This window comes from Acromyrmex echinatior, chromosome 5 (assembly GCF_024713525.1).
Source record: "Acromyrmex echinatior isolate Ae372 chromosome 5, ASM2471352v2, whole genome shotgun sequence".
Classification (NCBI taxonomy): domain Eukaryota; kingdom Metazoa; phylum Arthropoda; class Insecta; order Hymenoptera; family Formicidae; genus Acromyrmex; species Acromyrmex echinatior.
In genome coordinates, this window is record NC_141856.1 from 9,585,171 (window position 1) to 9,602,693 (window position 17,523).

At 35.7% G+C, this 17,523-nt stretch overlaps 1 protein-coding gene across 1 annotated transcript in view; it reads right to left on the bottom strand.

Moving 5' to 3' along the window:
• The window catches only part of LOC105148744 (uncharacterized), a 5,431-nt gene extending 3,540 nt beyond the window's left edge, over window positions 1-1,891 (bottom strand). Inside the window, exon 1 of the mRNA XM_011060642.2 lies at window positions 1,138-1,891. Within this exon, the coding sequence (XP_011058944.1) occupies window positions 1,138-1,272 (135 nt within the window). The 5' untranslated portion in view covers window positions 1,273-1,891. The remainder of the gene's footprint in view (window positions 1-1,137) is intronic.
• Between the last annotated feature and the right edge of the window lie 15,632 nt (window positions 1,892-17,523).

Consider the following 17,523-nt stretch of genomic DNA (forward strand, 5'->3'; position numbering starts at 1 on the left):
CAAACAAACATGCGAGTGACTCAGAGTTTTTTCTCTTAGATAGTTATAAAATTATAAAATGAACGACAGAATTGTGTGCTCCATATATATATATATATATATATATATATATATATATATATATACATATAGAGTCGTCTATAATTAAATTGCTAGACTTTGCATCTTTTCAGGAATTCGTCATATGATCTCATTGCGATTTCCTCCGACGTTCTGCGATGCACTCGTAGCTATTATGGGATTTAGAACGATTGTAAAGTCACAACGAATCGCCTATATCATTCGATTCAATTTAAAATTTATCAAATAGCGAGTGGTTCTCGCATCGCGAAAGAAGACAAGCATGGCATTCTCGAGGCCGTGAGTCGTGACTCGAGAGAGATTCGATTCATGAATGAAACTACTCGAATCGCCAGTGAGTCTGCATGTCGATAATGTACGTACGTACTACACACACATACACACACACACACACACACACACATGTATACGCGCGCATATATAATACATGCATCACTACAGAGAAATCATTTGTTGAATCTATTGTAAGTAATACAAACAGAATAGAATCTGATAACTGTATACTCTACGCAGAGTATAAAAATGAAATTACATCGGCTTACGTACCGTTCGATCAATCTTGTGGCGTTTTCTGAAATATCGATTGATTCGTTCAATTTCATTACATGTGTATATGCGTCTTTATATATATTATTTACAAAATGCATCCTAATAATAATACATCACAGCCAGAATGTATGTACGTGTGTGTACATACATGAAGTGTGAGCGCTGAGGGTGTAAAGGAAACTTTACGATCGATATTTCGTGAGAAAAAGATCCTCGCGTAACATTGCTTCCCTCTATTTGATGTGTTTCGTAGAAAGGCGCGAATCATAACCACAATACGACTAATTAATTCCGTTTCAACGACTCAGTGATCAGATCACTTTTTCTTTACCAAAAACTTGCAATTTGTTCTCTACCCCTCCTCACCCACTCTCTCTCTCTCTCTCATCAATGAATAGCAAAGTTGTAGCGCAAACTGGATTCACCAGATTTAATTTTCATTCACATACATTCATTTCTTTGACTAATACATACGTAATACGTGATATAGTGCAATAAGTATCTTACCTCGGAACGGACCACCGCCGTATCGATGAGAGCTGGGTAGCATAATGTAACAGCGAGGGTGACGACAAGGAATATTCTCACGTTGTGACAACTGGTTTTCGCTTTCGCGCGCGGTGAATTCGACTGCATTTCCATTTGTACGTATAAGGCGATGTACGTCGAGATGACTCTCGGAGATGATCGCAAACTTGCCTTCCGAATTTACGTATATATACGTAGGTGTGTGTGTATATATATATATATTAAATTATCGCCCGCAAAGTATATCTTAGTCCGTTCTCGTCTTCGATCCTCATGCACGTCGTTGCGTCGACACGTCAAAGTGTCAGTTGAAATTGCACGCGCGCGTTCAGATACGTGAGCGTGCACAGCACACTGTGAGCGTGCGTGATCAAGCGGCGCGAAATGAAACGGACTCGGTACGCAGTTTCCTTCGAGAAATTGCAGACAAGTTTCTCAAACGGGGATGTTAACGTATAATGCGGGAGGAAATGCAGCGAGAAATGTGACGATTCGACGATGTTAAACCCCAAACCCAAAAAGATGAGATCAGGGAAAGGTCGCGGGTTTCCACGCGTCGGGGATGCTCTTTAATTTTAGTCTTTTCTTCCCACTTTTCGAGATATCGTCAGTACCACAGTTGGTCAGTACCAGTTCAGGATGTACGCGCCCGCGCGCTCTCTCTCTTTCAATGACCGAGTTATATACGCGTCTTCGGAACTTTATACATAGACTGTCTTCTCGTATAGAGTGAAGATGCTTTCGAGTCACCGGGGGTTTATATAGGCTGGGCTAGCCGAGGGAGGGGAAAAAGATTTAGGCAGAGAGAGAAACAAGGAAAGAGAGGAAGAGAGTGAGAAACGGAGAGGGAGACTAATAACGAGAAAAAAGAAGAGAGGGAAACTACGCTTAGACGTTAATAATTGCAGTGCAACTATACTGTAATAACAATAACAATAATGGCAGTAGTACTAGTAGTAGTAGTAGTAGTAGTAGTAGTAGTAGTAGTAGTAGTAGTAGTAGTAGTAGTAGTAGTAGTAGTAATAGTAGTCCAAATAACAACACAAGTAGTAGTCCAAGTAACAACACAACAATAATATAATAACAAACAAGCGACGAATGCGTGTAATAGGACAATTACGCGATCTTTCGTCGCTAGCCTTACAATTAGCAAGATCGATAGATCTTGCTAATCTCGAGAGAGAAAGAGAGAGAGAGAGAGAGAGAGAGAGAGAGAGAGAGAGGGTGCACGCGCGTGCATGTAACGTACGTGAAGCACGTGCCTCAATGGCGGGGAAAACGAGGTGTTTTCTAACGCGCGCGCGCGCGCGCGCGCGCATCTCTTTGACGCTGCGCGCTGCTGGCTACTGGCCTGCTTTTTGCATTCGTTTCTCATACGATCCGTATGATGAGATGAGAGGATCTATTTAACTTACACACTTTGCAAACTTCTTACAAAGTTCTTCCCGATCTTTTCCATACCCAGACACAATAATCATTTCATTTTCCATTACAAACGCCTTCGATTATAATAATAATATTATAATAACGTACTATTTCAATTAGGTATTTGTTCGATCCTCTTGCCATTTTGCCGATCAAAAATTTCATCTCTCATCATCCATTATTATTCATTATTAAAAATTTACAATCTTCTAAGAGAATCTTTGATAAGAGTGCGACTCTCGACTTGTCAATAACATAGTACTCGTACTTAGTATAACGTACATTGCTCGTTTTGCGCTTTAATAAAAAAAATTATTAAAAAATTATTTCACTCCCACACGTAAATTATTTTGACACATAGATATATACACATAGATAATTATTGACGATTCAGTATATTTCTCTCACTTTTAGAAAATGTACAGGGTAAACGATCAAGACAGATTCGTTCAACACTAATAATAATAATAATATAATCGATCAACTAGAGGGAGTAAGAAAGGAACAAAGGAGGGAAAAGGTGTGGAAAATTAAAACATGTGCGTCGTCAGTAGAGTAGCGCGGCGTTTCTAAATGCGCGCTTTCTTTCCTTATGCCTTATGCCTTATGCCTTATGCCTTATGCCTTATGCCTTATGCCTTATGCCTGCTATATTAGATCGCGCGTCTGATGTAATATCACTTGATAAACTGTCAGATAGCACATAGCAAAGCTTGTGGACGAAAAAAGTGTGGGAATCTAGAATAAACAATATACAACGAAGAGATTTTTAATGCGTATTAAAATACACGCATTATCGCTTAGATAAACGAAATTCAAACAAGCGAGTAGCTCTGTTTACGTATAACAGTTTCAAGTTTCATATTAGTACGCGCGCGCGTACGGCGTACTAATAAATTTTTGTAGAAGTAACTCGATGTAGATATATTAAGATGTAAAATAGACGAAATAATGCCTCGACGACACTGTTAAGTATTTTAGCCGCAATAAGCGATATTAAACATATTTATGCGCGCGCATGACTTGATTTTTCAATTCAATTTAATTCTCTCTTCCAACTCGTTACACCCACGTACCAAATGAAAATCTTTCGACAAAGAGTTACAACTGAATTTTCTCTTCAAAAAGCTAAGCAATAATCCGTATATATAAATGAAATCTCTGGATTCGAGCATCTAAAATATTGATCTTGAACATTTCCACTTTGACATTGAAACAATCGTCTCGTTATTCTGCCGTTATTAAGATATTTTTCAGCAATAATGAACTCAAGCCCAGCTTTGTAAAGCACAAACAAATTTCTTCATCGCGCGCGTTGACAATTTTCCCTATTCTTTTAATTTAACCAATCGACGGTAGAATATGTATTCGTCATAGGTCACGCTCTCGGACGTGCCGTTCGAGTCGAGATCTATAGATCGAGCCATCGAGGATTGCACAGGCAATCCTCAATTTCCATCAATTTCTCAGTCACGCTGCATCGATGCAGCGCCGTATGATTGCCATACGCTGTAAACGGCGTATCGAGTACGTACGTGATACGTTAACGCTCGACTATATCGAATAAGAAAGGTCCCGCGCTCTCCTCCACAAAACGCTCTTTAGTTGCCCTCTTCTTGCCATCTCGCTTGGATTGATAACACATTATACCGCACTTGTACTTGTATGTATGTATGTAACGTGAGTCAGAGAATGTATATAGAGGCTCGACGGAGGCCTGTCGATCTCTCGACCAATGGCAGGACAATTGATCGCTTATGTCACCTCATAGGCGACGCATTACATCATGAATTCAGCGCAGCGTGGCACGGCGTACATATGTGTCGTATGTCAATGTAAATTTTCGGCAATCATATGTGTATGGTAAATCATCCAATTTCTTCACTCCAATGCACACTCATCTAATTCCTTGTAAACTTATACCATAACTGCCTAGTGTATATAATACAATGAGTATGTGCAATATGATATAGATGATATATTATAAATAATATATAAATAATAAATTTGGAAGCTGAAAGCTAGTCGCTGCGCGACGAGATCGAAAGATAGTAATAGTAACAACAAGTATGGTACTTGAATAGCGTGCGTCGACACTCTTACACGCACGCACGCACGCACGCGCGCGCGCACGCACACACACACACACACACACACACACATATACATATAGGTGCCTATAGAGATTGCGGGAGAATTGTAAAATGTCAACCCCAAAACGATTAGTTTAGTGATTAGTTTCATCTCATCGCTCTATGTTTCTCTCGTATATTTTACGCATCGAGTCTGTTTTTTATTTTAAACTTTTCTCTTTAGGTAACTGTGACAGATTTGTTTCTTCATCGCTTAATTAATTGTAATTAATTGCAAGTAGATATTCTCGCAATCGATTGGAGCAAAGAATTAAGGGATCTCCTTTTATAAGGAGTGTGTGGAACTCAAGGCGTACGTGACTTGTGACCTATATGACCAAGATCCCAATTGCGTCATTTCGCTTCCGGAAAGAAACTATGGTAGACTACGCAGTTTGTCAAATGAGATCGCTACCTCCTTCCTCTATTTTATATATTCCAATTCACCAATGCGTGTTCAAGATAGATTAACAATATCTTATGAAGCATTATACGTACGCATCGCATACGAGACGCATCTACTGCATATAAAGATAATGAAGCATTTCGGCGCTATACGACGCAGTGTCACGCAGTAATATATAGATATGACCTATTATATTTCCGGTTCATTTTGATAAGAATGAGAGTTATCGAATGATCATGTACGCTGTAGCGTGTGAGAATTGGGCTGCTTCCTAAAATTAACTACTAATATTGAAAATTATAGTGCACATAACGCACAATAATTATAGATTTCAGTGCTGAAATCAGTAAATTTGGAACACCCAGCCTAGAACGTCTATCTTACGTATCTTCAACGTAAACAATTTTTTATTGGAATTGTAATTGTACGAATGTACGTCTATAACTATAATATACGATTAAAAGTAATAAAAAAGGCTCTGTACTTATAAACAAAAGATAGTATAAAAGAAGGTCAAAGAGCCAATAACGTATAAAAGAATTATAATTTAAATAAGCAAAACTAATACAAAACAATTAAAATAAAATAAAACAAACGTTTCAACTCCAATCGAGTCATTTTCAATGCAATCTTACGATAATATAAATATCGTTTTAAATTAAAAAATTCGTACATAATCTGAAATGATTTCGTTTTTTGACATCGTGTAAGTCAGATGCTTGTTACCTTTGCGAATTTGCTTATAATAACTTATTAAATTAAAAAGACTATTTTATTGTACCACGAAATGGACCACATTTTACATTTTTTTCTCGTTGCGTATCATTGGACTCTTAACAGATTTACTAAGAATTTTCTTATGACTTTGTTAATTCTTGATAAACATGACTCGCAGCGTATTACACAGAAAGAAGAAATTTTATATTAAGGAATTGTAAGATTACGTCCGAATTTTTAATTTAAAACGATATTTATATTATTGTAAGATTGCATTGAAAATGACTCGATTGGAGTTGAAACGTTTGTTTTATTTTATTTTAATTGTTTTGTATTAGTTTTGCTTATTTAAATTATAATTCTTTTATACGTTATTGCCTCTTTGCCCTTCTTTTATACTACCTTTATACTACCTTTTGTTTATACATGTTAATATACGAATAATAATACACGAATACATTTTTACAAAAATACTATTATATGTATGTATATGGGACTCGAGAGTGTGTTGTTATTGAATATCATCGTAACGTTCTATCTCTCGTGTTTTTCCTAGCACACAATACGTCGATCGTTTACGTAAGGTTGCGCCCACGCAACGCAATGATAACGTTAGGTAGCGTAACAGATGCGTAATACGAGACATAGGAGACGTTAAGCTAGGGCTAGGCGAGAGACGTGACGATTCGAGATGAGAGGCGGGAGAAAAAAGAATCGTCATGACGAAGCATAGTTAAGCATATGTGTCCGTATCCGTATTCCGTAATAAAGAAACATGCGCTCTGTCACATCTTTCTTGGAATTTCAACTCGGTCTCAGTTCGACAATCGCTGCCGATTATTAGAATCCTAATGACGTCAACGTCGTCAACAAATAATAGTCTCAGATCCACAGATATAAAGAAATGAGAGAGAGAGAGAGAGAGAGAGAGAGAGAGAGAGAATTGCCTCGTGTCACGAGCAAAGACGTTAATCAAAGACGCGATCGAATCAAAGAATCGGATTGCGAGGAATGCGTGCAATATTACATTAGTTTCAATCAGCGATTCACGGAGTTGACATGGATCGCGAGTGACAAATATTACACAAGAGAGATCGAGTTGTGTCCGACTATAAATAAGAAACGGAGTACTAATTTCGATTGTTTCAACTGCGAATGAGACGAAAGTTCAGTATCGTTACTTTATTTAATAGAAAGAGTAACGCCGCAATTTATTAAGATCGCCTGTAATAGATGACATAAAGCTTATATGTATACGTATACGTATACCGCTGTTCTTAATACAATATTTTTGTTTGAATTTATACGAGATGCAAAATAATATAATTGTTCTATGATGCTTATAATTAACGCGTCGAATTAACCTCGAGTAATAGTTGAAACGCTCGAGAATTTCAAAGGTTGCTGATTTGTCTCCGAATTTTATCCTCGAGAGATGGAAGGAAGATCTCGCGCGCGCATTTCCACTACGCGAGGTTGAGATTAGATTTTCTACAAAATAAAGTGTAAAATGTAGATAGAAAACAAAGGAATTTATCTCTTTCGTAGGAAAAGATTTCTTTCATCAATCGTCGGCCCTATGACTACGGGAAGGACACTGTTGAGGAAAATGATTTGACACGATAGAACAGAAGACCGTTACTGCCAAGTATGCGTCGTCCACAAATATCTACCGCGTAGCCAGACGATTTTCCGAGAAGACGGGAAGAACTACTTGGCGTTTTTGGTTTTCTTGGCACTCTCATCGGCGACACCTTGTCAGGCATGAGGTCCACGTTGCGCAACAGGAGTAACGAAATCTGTCCCGAAAATTGCGTGCAGCCGTGAGTCTTTTCTCGGTCGAGTCGATCGTCGATCCCACACTTTTGTTTCAACTTGAAAAGACGATAAATCAAATCAGACGTAGCATACAAATCAAACATCATTATTTGCTTCTACTACCATAGAAAAGAAAACGAAAAGGAAGGATCTTTATCTTTTGACAAAATAGCTCTAAGTCGATCGGTAAGGGATCGTGCGGTCTCGTAACCCCCCCCCATCCCCTCTCCGTCCCCCTAAAGATTTATACAATTTCTACGACGAAGGAAGATCCGACAAAGCATCGGACATTCGTCGAAATTTATATTGAAAAATAAATCAAGTCGAGTTATTAGCTAAATCGTAAATTGTATTGTAACCATTGTCCATATACCTATTTTAAAATTTAATCTTAGGATAAGAAAACGTTAGAAATATTACATTTTCTTTCTTTTCTTTATGTTTCTTTATGTTTCTTTATGCTTTTTGTAATCCTTATACGTACAAGTATGTAACAAAGATATTGGTGCGCAAATGGCACAATTCTTTAATTGTTACAATAATAATAATAATATAAAAATATAAGTTTTTACAATATTTATGTAGTACAGTCTTTTAGTCTCTAAAAGGCCGTTTTAATGATATAATAATTAATATAATTCATTTTATATTTAAATAAAAAATTTATTAATATATTATTTGACGACTATTTCATTAGCTAAATTTTATATTTATTTTAAATATGAAATCAAAAGATTGTACAATATCGAGTTTGGATACAATCAATGTTCATCATTATCGAATCATCATTATCGAATCATCATTATCGAATAAGATGATAAGTAATTAAACTGCTGAAAACGATTTATCGAAATATTAATTATGTTATCGATGATGTATTTATGCCTGATGTGAATGCAAGAATAAACCAGCGTCCGAACTTTATTGATAAATTTCATATATACATAGTTATTTTTTACTCGATTTCAATTGACTCGGAATGGTTTCGAATTAAAAAAATCACTGCGATTAACTTAATCCATGATTAACTTACCAAGCGGCTATATTATTACATTAATGTGGATAATATTTATAGTTTGTTCAGGGCACACACATACATGCTTTACCCTTACGAATAAATTTATCCTTTAGAATTAATACTATATTTATTGGAATATTTTATAGTTTTATCATAAAAAATTGCTTTTGAAAGCACAGATCACTAGAAATGCGATTTGTAGAAAAATTAAAGTTAATGAGATATATGTATAGAAATAGTTATCATTTTAGAGTTCTTCTTAAAAAATATATCCAAATGTATTACATTGCAATATTGCTAGAACATTTTATTGTATAATAATATAATAAATATACATCAACAAGCGTCATTTTAACATTATTGAAATTTTGCAACAATGATTCAGCAACATTTCGCAACCACCATGCAATATTGCAATATTTCAGTGAAATCATTCTGCAATATTTCTGCAATCTTTCTGTGCTGTATAGGATATGGTGCGTGGAAAGAGAATCAAGTGGTAATATATAATACACACACACACACACACACACACACACACACACACACACACACACACACACACACACACACACATACACACACATATATATGATATAGAGTAGACGCGAAGAAATACTGGAGCAATAAATAAATAAATAAATAAGTAAATAAACCCTGGACTAGAAGCACGATTAGCGATAAAATAAGTAAATGGACACGAGGACGATCGAAGCGCGCGATCGCCACGTAGGTCATGCGTAGGGTCGCGTAGACGGCGCGACGCCGTTTATTTTCGTTGTCGTCGTCGTCGTCGTCGTCGTCGTCGTCGTCGTCGTCGTCGTCGTCGTCGTGTGCACTGTGCACTCCGCACTGGTGTGCACGCGCGACAAACCGGTGAACTGCGGTGAACGGCTTCAGGCTTGTCTTTCAGACTTGAAAGTTAACAGCGCGCGTCGCGTGCAGGGTTGTGAACGCTTTCCGCCGCTGCGCCTCGCACAATTTCGACACATTGTCCATCCATCGAATGATCGACGCGGCACGGCCGATCGCCATCCGATCCATGAGCGCCATGAACGCTCATACTATACTTATTGTTAGTCGAGCTATTCATGGTGCAATGTCACATTGCGGACGTTGCGCAACTTACAATTAGAAGATGAAACGCTGCCGAGACAAAATCTAAACTCCTTTCGAACTTCCTTTCTTCTTTCGCTTATTGTGACAACGTCGATCGTTGTTGACGCACCTATTCTATAGCGCAACTATATATCTTTCAACGTAAATTAGAGTAGCAGCGCGAAACATTCAATTCATTCAATTAAATTGAATGTAACAAAAGTATGGCAGAAGCATAAACTGTAGGAAATGAAAATTGGAAGGATATCGGAATTGAATGATTAAGGGGCTGTACACAATGAAAGGAACAGGGAACAGAGAATAAGAATTTCAACCATCAGAAATCACGTATTGTGGAATACACAGTTTCTGATAGGTTGAAATTTTTTCCCTATTCCCTATTCCCTATTCCTTTCATTGTGCGCAGCCCCTGAGAGAGAGAGAGAGAGAGAGGCGATTTCCTCTTAAAACTGATGATTCCGATGACGCGAAATTTTTACTTGTTAGAATCAGCCGTTTCGTCGTTGCATTCCTATCACTCTCCTCTTATATTCGACTTACGTTCCAATTATAACAATTATTTACTTACTTCCGCCAGGATCGTCATTATATTTTTTTATCCACCAGAGACATACAGAGATAAGATATTCTTTCGTAATTAATTACAAGATTATTATAATACGATCACATACTAAAAAGGCAAAAAATTAGATATTGCTAGCTAATACTAACTTTAATGTCTCGCCTGATCGTTCAATCAATCGTAACGTTTTGTGATCGATGGCTTATTATCGTTCAAGTCCAACTTATCTTCGTTCGCGTATACTGTATACTGTATGTATAATAGTGTCGCCAAAAAGCGGGCAGAGGAATAATACGAACCGAGCCGCGAGCGGTAAAAACGCCAAGCTTATTTAATGCGAGAAACAAACGAAAAGCGTGAGACGATGAAAAGTTGTTTGATAGGCGCGGCCTGAATCCACTAACTATCGTAACAAAATTTACGCGTATTTACCCAGCCAGAGTCGAAAACGCCGCGGCGCCTTTGCGACTAAAGAGCGATGCGGAGACCGGAGACGAAGATGATGACAACGTCGGCGTCGGTGTCGGCGTCGGCAGCCAAGACGACGACCGTTCTTAAAGACTGTCTCTCGACGAAGAGAACAGTAACGTCTTCTTGCTGCACAGACGCCAATCCTAAAATTGTCGACGTGTATCATTACAATTCTCATCAGATTTTCTTTACGTTAATTTGTTTGTTCTTTTGTAAGCGCGCCCACTGGAAATATAATAATACCTATAATCTCAACAATAATAGTTCCGCGTTTCTCTCTCTCTCTCTCGTATTATTTTTGGATGTTATAACATCTGAAAGACAGCGATTGCAAAGAAATGTCAATCGCGGAATAACGCAGATATAACCTTCTTTAAATATAATTTTATCTTTTAATTTATTTCACTAAATTGTGATCGCTAGTTGATTGCGTTGAAATAATATATAATTACAAATTATTAAAAATTTAATCTGTTATTTTACAGCAAACTGAATGTTATACATATACATGGCCAAACAGAATGAATACATGGCCAAATAAATAGCTTTTATTTTTTAGTCGAAAGTTATAAAACGTATGTGACAAGTTGCGGCGCGTCAATCTACGCGTATATGTATATACATATGTACACCTACGTTGTAATTAGTATAGATCGGTAGAAGGGACTGGGCTTTACTCGGAACGGAAACGCGTTGTCGCGCGTCCGTATGAAATTTTTGTGCATGCCGGTACGAGCAACGCGAGAAAACGAGATGCACTCGAGATGCCTACCGCGCGAGTTAGTCTAAATTCGTTACGATGAATCACAGCGTACGAGTCGGAGTCACGGCATCGTAACGTGCGTACAAGGACGCGTCTAGACGCACAAATTGCCCGTGGCACGGCAGACAGTTGTCACTGTACCGACGCGACGCGACGCGACGCGACGCGACACCGTCGACGCCACCGATGCCGCCGTCGCAAAGTACTCTCTTTTCCAGCATCGTCGTTTGTTCTTGTCGAATTACGGCCTCCTGTCTTGACGAATTATGACGGCGAAACCTCGCCAGCGATATCTGCACATGCAGTGCGAAGCGATGCGATGACACACATTTTTCTTTCTCTCTCTCTCTCTCTCTCTCTCTCTCTCTCTCTCTCTCTCTCTCTCTCTCGCGCGCGCGCGCGCGCCTCAAAGGATTTCTCTTCCTCCCCTAATTATTTCTGCATTCTGCGCAACGAATCTTCTCCTCGTTATCATTTAACAAAGTTTCGCGAAAACATGACCATAGTTTTTACCAACTTAATGTATTGCCATTGCGCATGCCTACGGATATTCTTTCGCGATAAACGGATGAATAATTGAAATCTGATTAGCATTTGTGCGTTTGACTCGTTACTTTTTGTCATTTAAAAATAATGTCATGTCATATTAAACGTACAGATGAAAATGGACAGTTGCGCTCAATTTTCTCCCGATGTATCTACTAATCTACTGCAGTATATACCTAATACATGCATGTATGTATGTACATCGTCCCTGTTGTCCTTTGTAAATTAATAAATAAAATGCTTTATTTCAGAAATTATTTTACGACAGATCATTAAAAAATTGCACACGTTTTTCTGATTGACAAATTTCGCTTTCATCCTCTCTCTCTCTCTCTTTCTCTCTCTCTCTCTCTGACGCGCACTTCGTAGCGCAGGTAACAACGATAACAAAGTAACAAAGATAAATAATATCCGCTTTAACGAGCCACTTCTGTCAAACATAAATCGCCTAAATGAACGTGGAATTTGTTTATCGTGCTCGTTTAATCATGACCGCGAGCATGAGAAGGCAGCAAACACCAATGAATTGTATGTCGTTAATAGGGTACCAATAACATCGAATTATCGTTTTATTTTTCCCATGAGCGATCCACGAACTAGAGCTTCGTACATACAACTTACTTTGACACGTGTCGACATTCTATATATGATATGTATAAATGTGTGATCATCGATAAACACCCTACGTATTGTTGCAATTGTTGTTTATGTTATTTGAAAGCTAATCGAAAAACAAAAAAGTCTGTAATTTTAGGGATATCTTACAATTTGTTTAATTCTTAGCGAGAATACAATAACAGAAGCACATTCACATAATTAAGAAATTTTTCATTCTTATGAAAATTTATGAATTTCTTATGAATTTGATGCGTCGTACAGTGTGCTGGATGGTCATAATATATTTTTCAATTATAAAATTTCAACGAAATCGAATTTCTAATATTTTTTTCTAATATTTTTCCATGCTATTTTTTATAAATTACGAAAATTTTAACAAATTAATGAATTCGTGTTGATTTTCTTTTATAATTTATTACTAATTATGCCACAATCATGAAATTATTTTGTAGCATAAACACATTTTTGTCAAATTGTTAAACATCACAATTACGAATCATCCAGAAACAATTACAATGCGTGTAATTCAGTATCCACTGACAAAAAATAAATCTCAACTAATAAAGTTTTTTTCAAAGTTATTATTTAAAACGGTACGTTAATCCTTTTAATTATATATATAATATCGCATTTTGCGCATTCTTTCTGAACTTAATTGTTATCTTTATATATAATAGATATTCTAAATAGACGTAACAAATTAAAACGAATTAAATGTCATCCTCCTTTGACTCATTTCATTTTTCATATCATCTTTTGTACCAACTATTTAATATTCAATATCAAAACACACATACATGTATTTACTATATTACATATACGTATTTGTATTTTGTAATATGTCCGTGCGCGTGTATTATAATTAATCTTCGAAATTCGAATTCTGTAATTTAATTAAAATGAACTAAAAAATGTTGTTTTCATTTCGCCACTTTGCTTTTATATTCAACAAGTTTTTCACAGAAATTTTTTACCAAAACATTGAAATTTCTTACAATTCGATTGAATATCGGGATTAAAAAGAAAGATAAAAAGTTGATGAAAAGTCAAGAGAAACGTTAAAACGCTACGCGTACGTGCGTGCGTGCGTGCGTGCGTGCACGTAGATACTCGCAGTAACCGCGGCTGTGCACTGTGCACGGTCTCTAATCATACATTCACGCCTTAGCTGTAGACAATGAGACCGAACCTACACTCTCTCTCTCTCTCTTCTGTTCTATTAATGATTTTAATAAAGAGAGTAATGCGAGAGGACGCGAGGAAACGCGCGTAGACTGCTTGCCGCCGCACTGCTCATCGCGGCCATACGTGCTCATCGCGCGGTATCATTATACGATAGATCGTTATTATATTAGCGGCTGATGAGGCATTGCAGAATCCAGTACAGATCGATTTTGCGTAGACTGAAAACAGAATATTATTAACAAAAATACAATTAACTTTCCACTATCTTGCTCACCACTCGTCGCGTTTTCATTTTAATTTATCGAAATATCGATATCTTCGTGGACGTAAAAATATCATGTACAAAACATCGGTTTTGTTTTATCAAATACTTAAATTTAACTTATTATATATAAATGAGATATTTATTGTCAATTTGATAGTTAAGAAAAAGAATTATCCGCATTCGTTAGATTATCGTGCTACTTTCATTTTTGCACTAAATATTCATTTTTACGTAAAAATGATAATAAGAGGTACAATCTCTAATGGAGGCCTTGATCTTGAGAAATTTTATCTAGATTCTGATTGAGAAATTTTATCCTGAACAACGTTCAAGAAGTTTTAGCTGTCAATCGGACATCACTAAGCTAATGTTCCTTATAATTCCAAACTTTATATTATACTATCGGAGTAACTATCGGAGTATTTAATGAAAAAATATTTAATGAAAAAATATTTTATTACAGCATTTTGGAAAGCTCTCGAGGTAACCTACAAGAAAGAAAATGCAATAAAATATGTAAAGTTTCACTTAAGAAATTGATGATGACCTTTACGTGGTCTTCAAACAACTCGCCAAGATTAAACCAATGGCACATCTAAATATGTCCCCCTCTAAATCATACAATTTTTGTCCGAAACATTTTTCGAGGTATTTGCCTGGAGATAGATTAAAAAATGACTTACTTTAAACATACATGTATGTCTGTATGTATATATGTATGTATTATAAAAATATAGATTGCTGGCCACGTACCGTACGTGGCAACGTCTTAATTAATGTTAAAACTGAATTTTCATGCGGCAATAAAATGTATTTATATTAGTTAAAAATTTTACGTCAGATGACACACTTCCAATCTGCAGTTCTCAAAAATTTGTATCACCTGACATTTTGCTGCCGCAGCGTGCTGCGCAATGAAAAATCAGCTTAAAAGTGTCGTGTTTTAAGTCTGCGGCACTACACGATCGATGCTTGTTTTTCTGCTGAATTGCTTGCGTTTTAGTAAATTATTAGAATTGCACCATACTGAACGCTCTTCTAGAAAGGAGGGTAGATCTATATAGATAAAATTATTGGATTTTGACTTCTTTTATATATGTATATATGTTATCTTGTATAATCTTTTGATATGCTGAGTCATTTCTAAACATTAATTTCAAGTTAAATAAATATAATCAAATAAAAATATTGAAAATTCAAAATTGTAATCAAAGATGTAGAGTTTGACAAAATTGTGCTACTTTCAATGCGATTTTCAACATGTTCCCATTAGACAAGTTTAAAATAAACGTTCGTAAATGATTCAGCACGATTCAAAAAGTACAAAAAGACGTAAGAAGCATAAGAAAGATTCCATCGTTAGATCAAAATCCAATAATTTTTTATCTGTCCTCCTTTCTAAATAATTTACCAAAACGCAAGCAATCCAGCAGCTATATGTATAAACACGCATCGTGTATGCAGGCCCGCACTACAGTAGGCTTTATCTCCTCACATTTTCGAAGCGTGCGCGGCGTATGACGTTATCGCAGAAAGATGCATGAGTATGAAGAATATCGGCTATATACTAACGCAACAGATAACAGATCAATAGCGCTGAAAAATAAACTGAACTTGCATATGTATATGTATGTGCATCGGAATTGATATTAAGCTAGCTACGATTGATACCAAGAGGCGTCAATAAACAACTACTTCGTATCGTCAAGAGACGTCAAATGATGATTGGTGCAACCAATGAACGCACATTCGCTTCTTGTTATCTCACTCCCATCGTATAAATCGTAAATGCTTTTACTTTTTAACTTTTTTTTATACAAACGCAAGTGAGAACAACTCACGTCTATAACGGCATTTTTTTTTATTTCGATCACTTCAATCAACGAAAATGTATGATACACTTGACACGATTACTTATTAAGCATCGATTCGGTCTTGCTTTGTATTTTCCAAAAAAAAAGATGAATCTGCCGAAATCTTTTAAATTTTTTTTTATTATTTTATTACATGAATAATATGTCAAAAAATTGATGATCATAAAAGAATAAACTTTAATGCTCATGTGAAATTAAAACTTAATTGTAATAAAGGAAAGAATTTATATGTGTGTGTGTGTGTGTGTGTGTGTGTATATATACATACATATATATGTATATATACATAGATACACATTACAAATTTTTCAATGCCATGCATGTGCAATAGAATTATAAATGTATACGATTTATAATTTTCTATGTCAAAGATATCGCACTCCTTTGTCACAAAAAAAACTATACAAGAGCGGTATTCATAGTTCGTTTTTATTTCAAGACTGTCTCAAGTAATGTCTTAAGATGTTAATATGGCTCTCTGATTGATTCGTGACATCTTAAGATATGTATACTTTAGACGGTCTTAAATATAAGAATCGACGTAAATATCGACTTAAAGGAAGAATATTTGATAAAATTGTTTATTGACATTATAGTGGTGCATGCATGATACGAAGTATACGAACGTTATGTCGATAACTATTATAATAACTGCGCGCGATAGAACACGCATTTACAAACATATATCAAAATTTTGTCAAAAAAAAGATAAGTTTTTTTTACTCTTCTTTCTTGCGTAGTCAGCCAATATTTTTTATTGAAATTTTATCACAGGAAGATAAAAAAAAATTACAGAAACATAAATATGTAAAACATAATGATTAAAACAACAAAGTAATGCGTATGTATAATTATTATAAAATGTTATTTGAGCTAAAATAAAAAACAAAAATATGCAGAAATATATATAATGTGTAATTACAAAATATCAATAGTTACATTATTTCATTACATACAGCACTTTCCGATATTTACGTGAATTTATCTCTTTTCAAGATAATTAGATAAAAAAAAATCATCAGAATTATTAAGAAAATATATTTCGACTAACGTAAAAAAATCCATTCAAATATCATGTACTCCAGATAATAATTTGAAAAATCATGTAAAACAAATTGAACCAAATTTCTGCTTTTTACACATCATGCTCTTCTAATACAAGGATTTATTCTTTGAAAATAGTTTATTCTTCATATATAAATTGCAGTTTATGTTTAAAAGGTTGAAACATTTGCTTTTTCTTGCCACTGACATATTTATCAATGACTTTTCAATCAATGATATTTACGTTCCTTCAAATAAACGCGAGTTCTGTTTAACGATGCATTTTTGTGCTTTGTCAGAAACATGCTTAGTTTGTAGATCAAATAACACGAGTCAGTATCAAATTATGCAGAAGTAGACGTTGGAATAATTAATAACAGCTAATAACACCCAAGTGTGTAA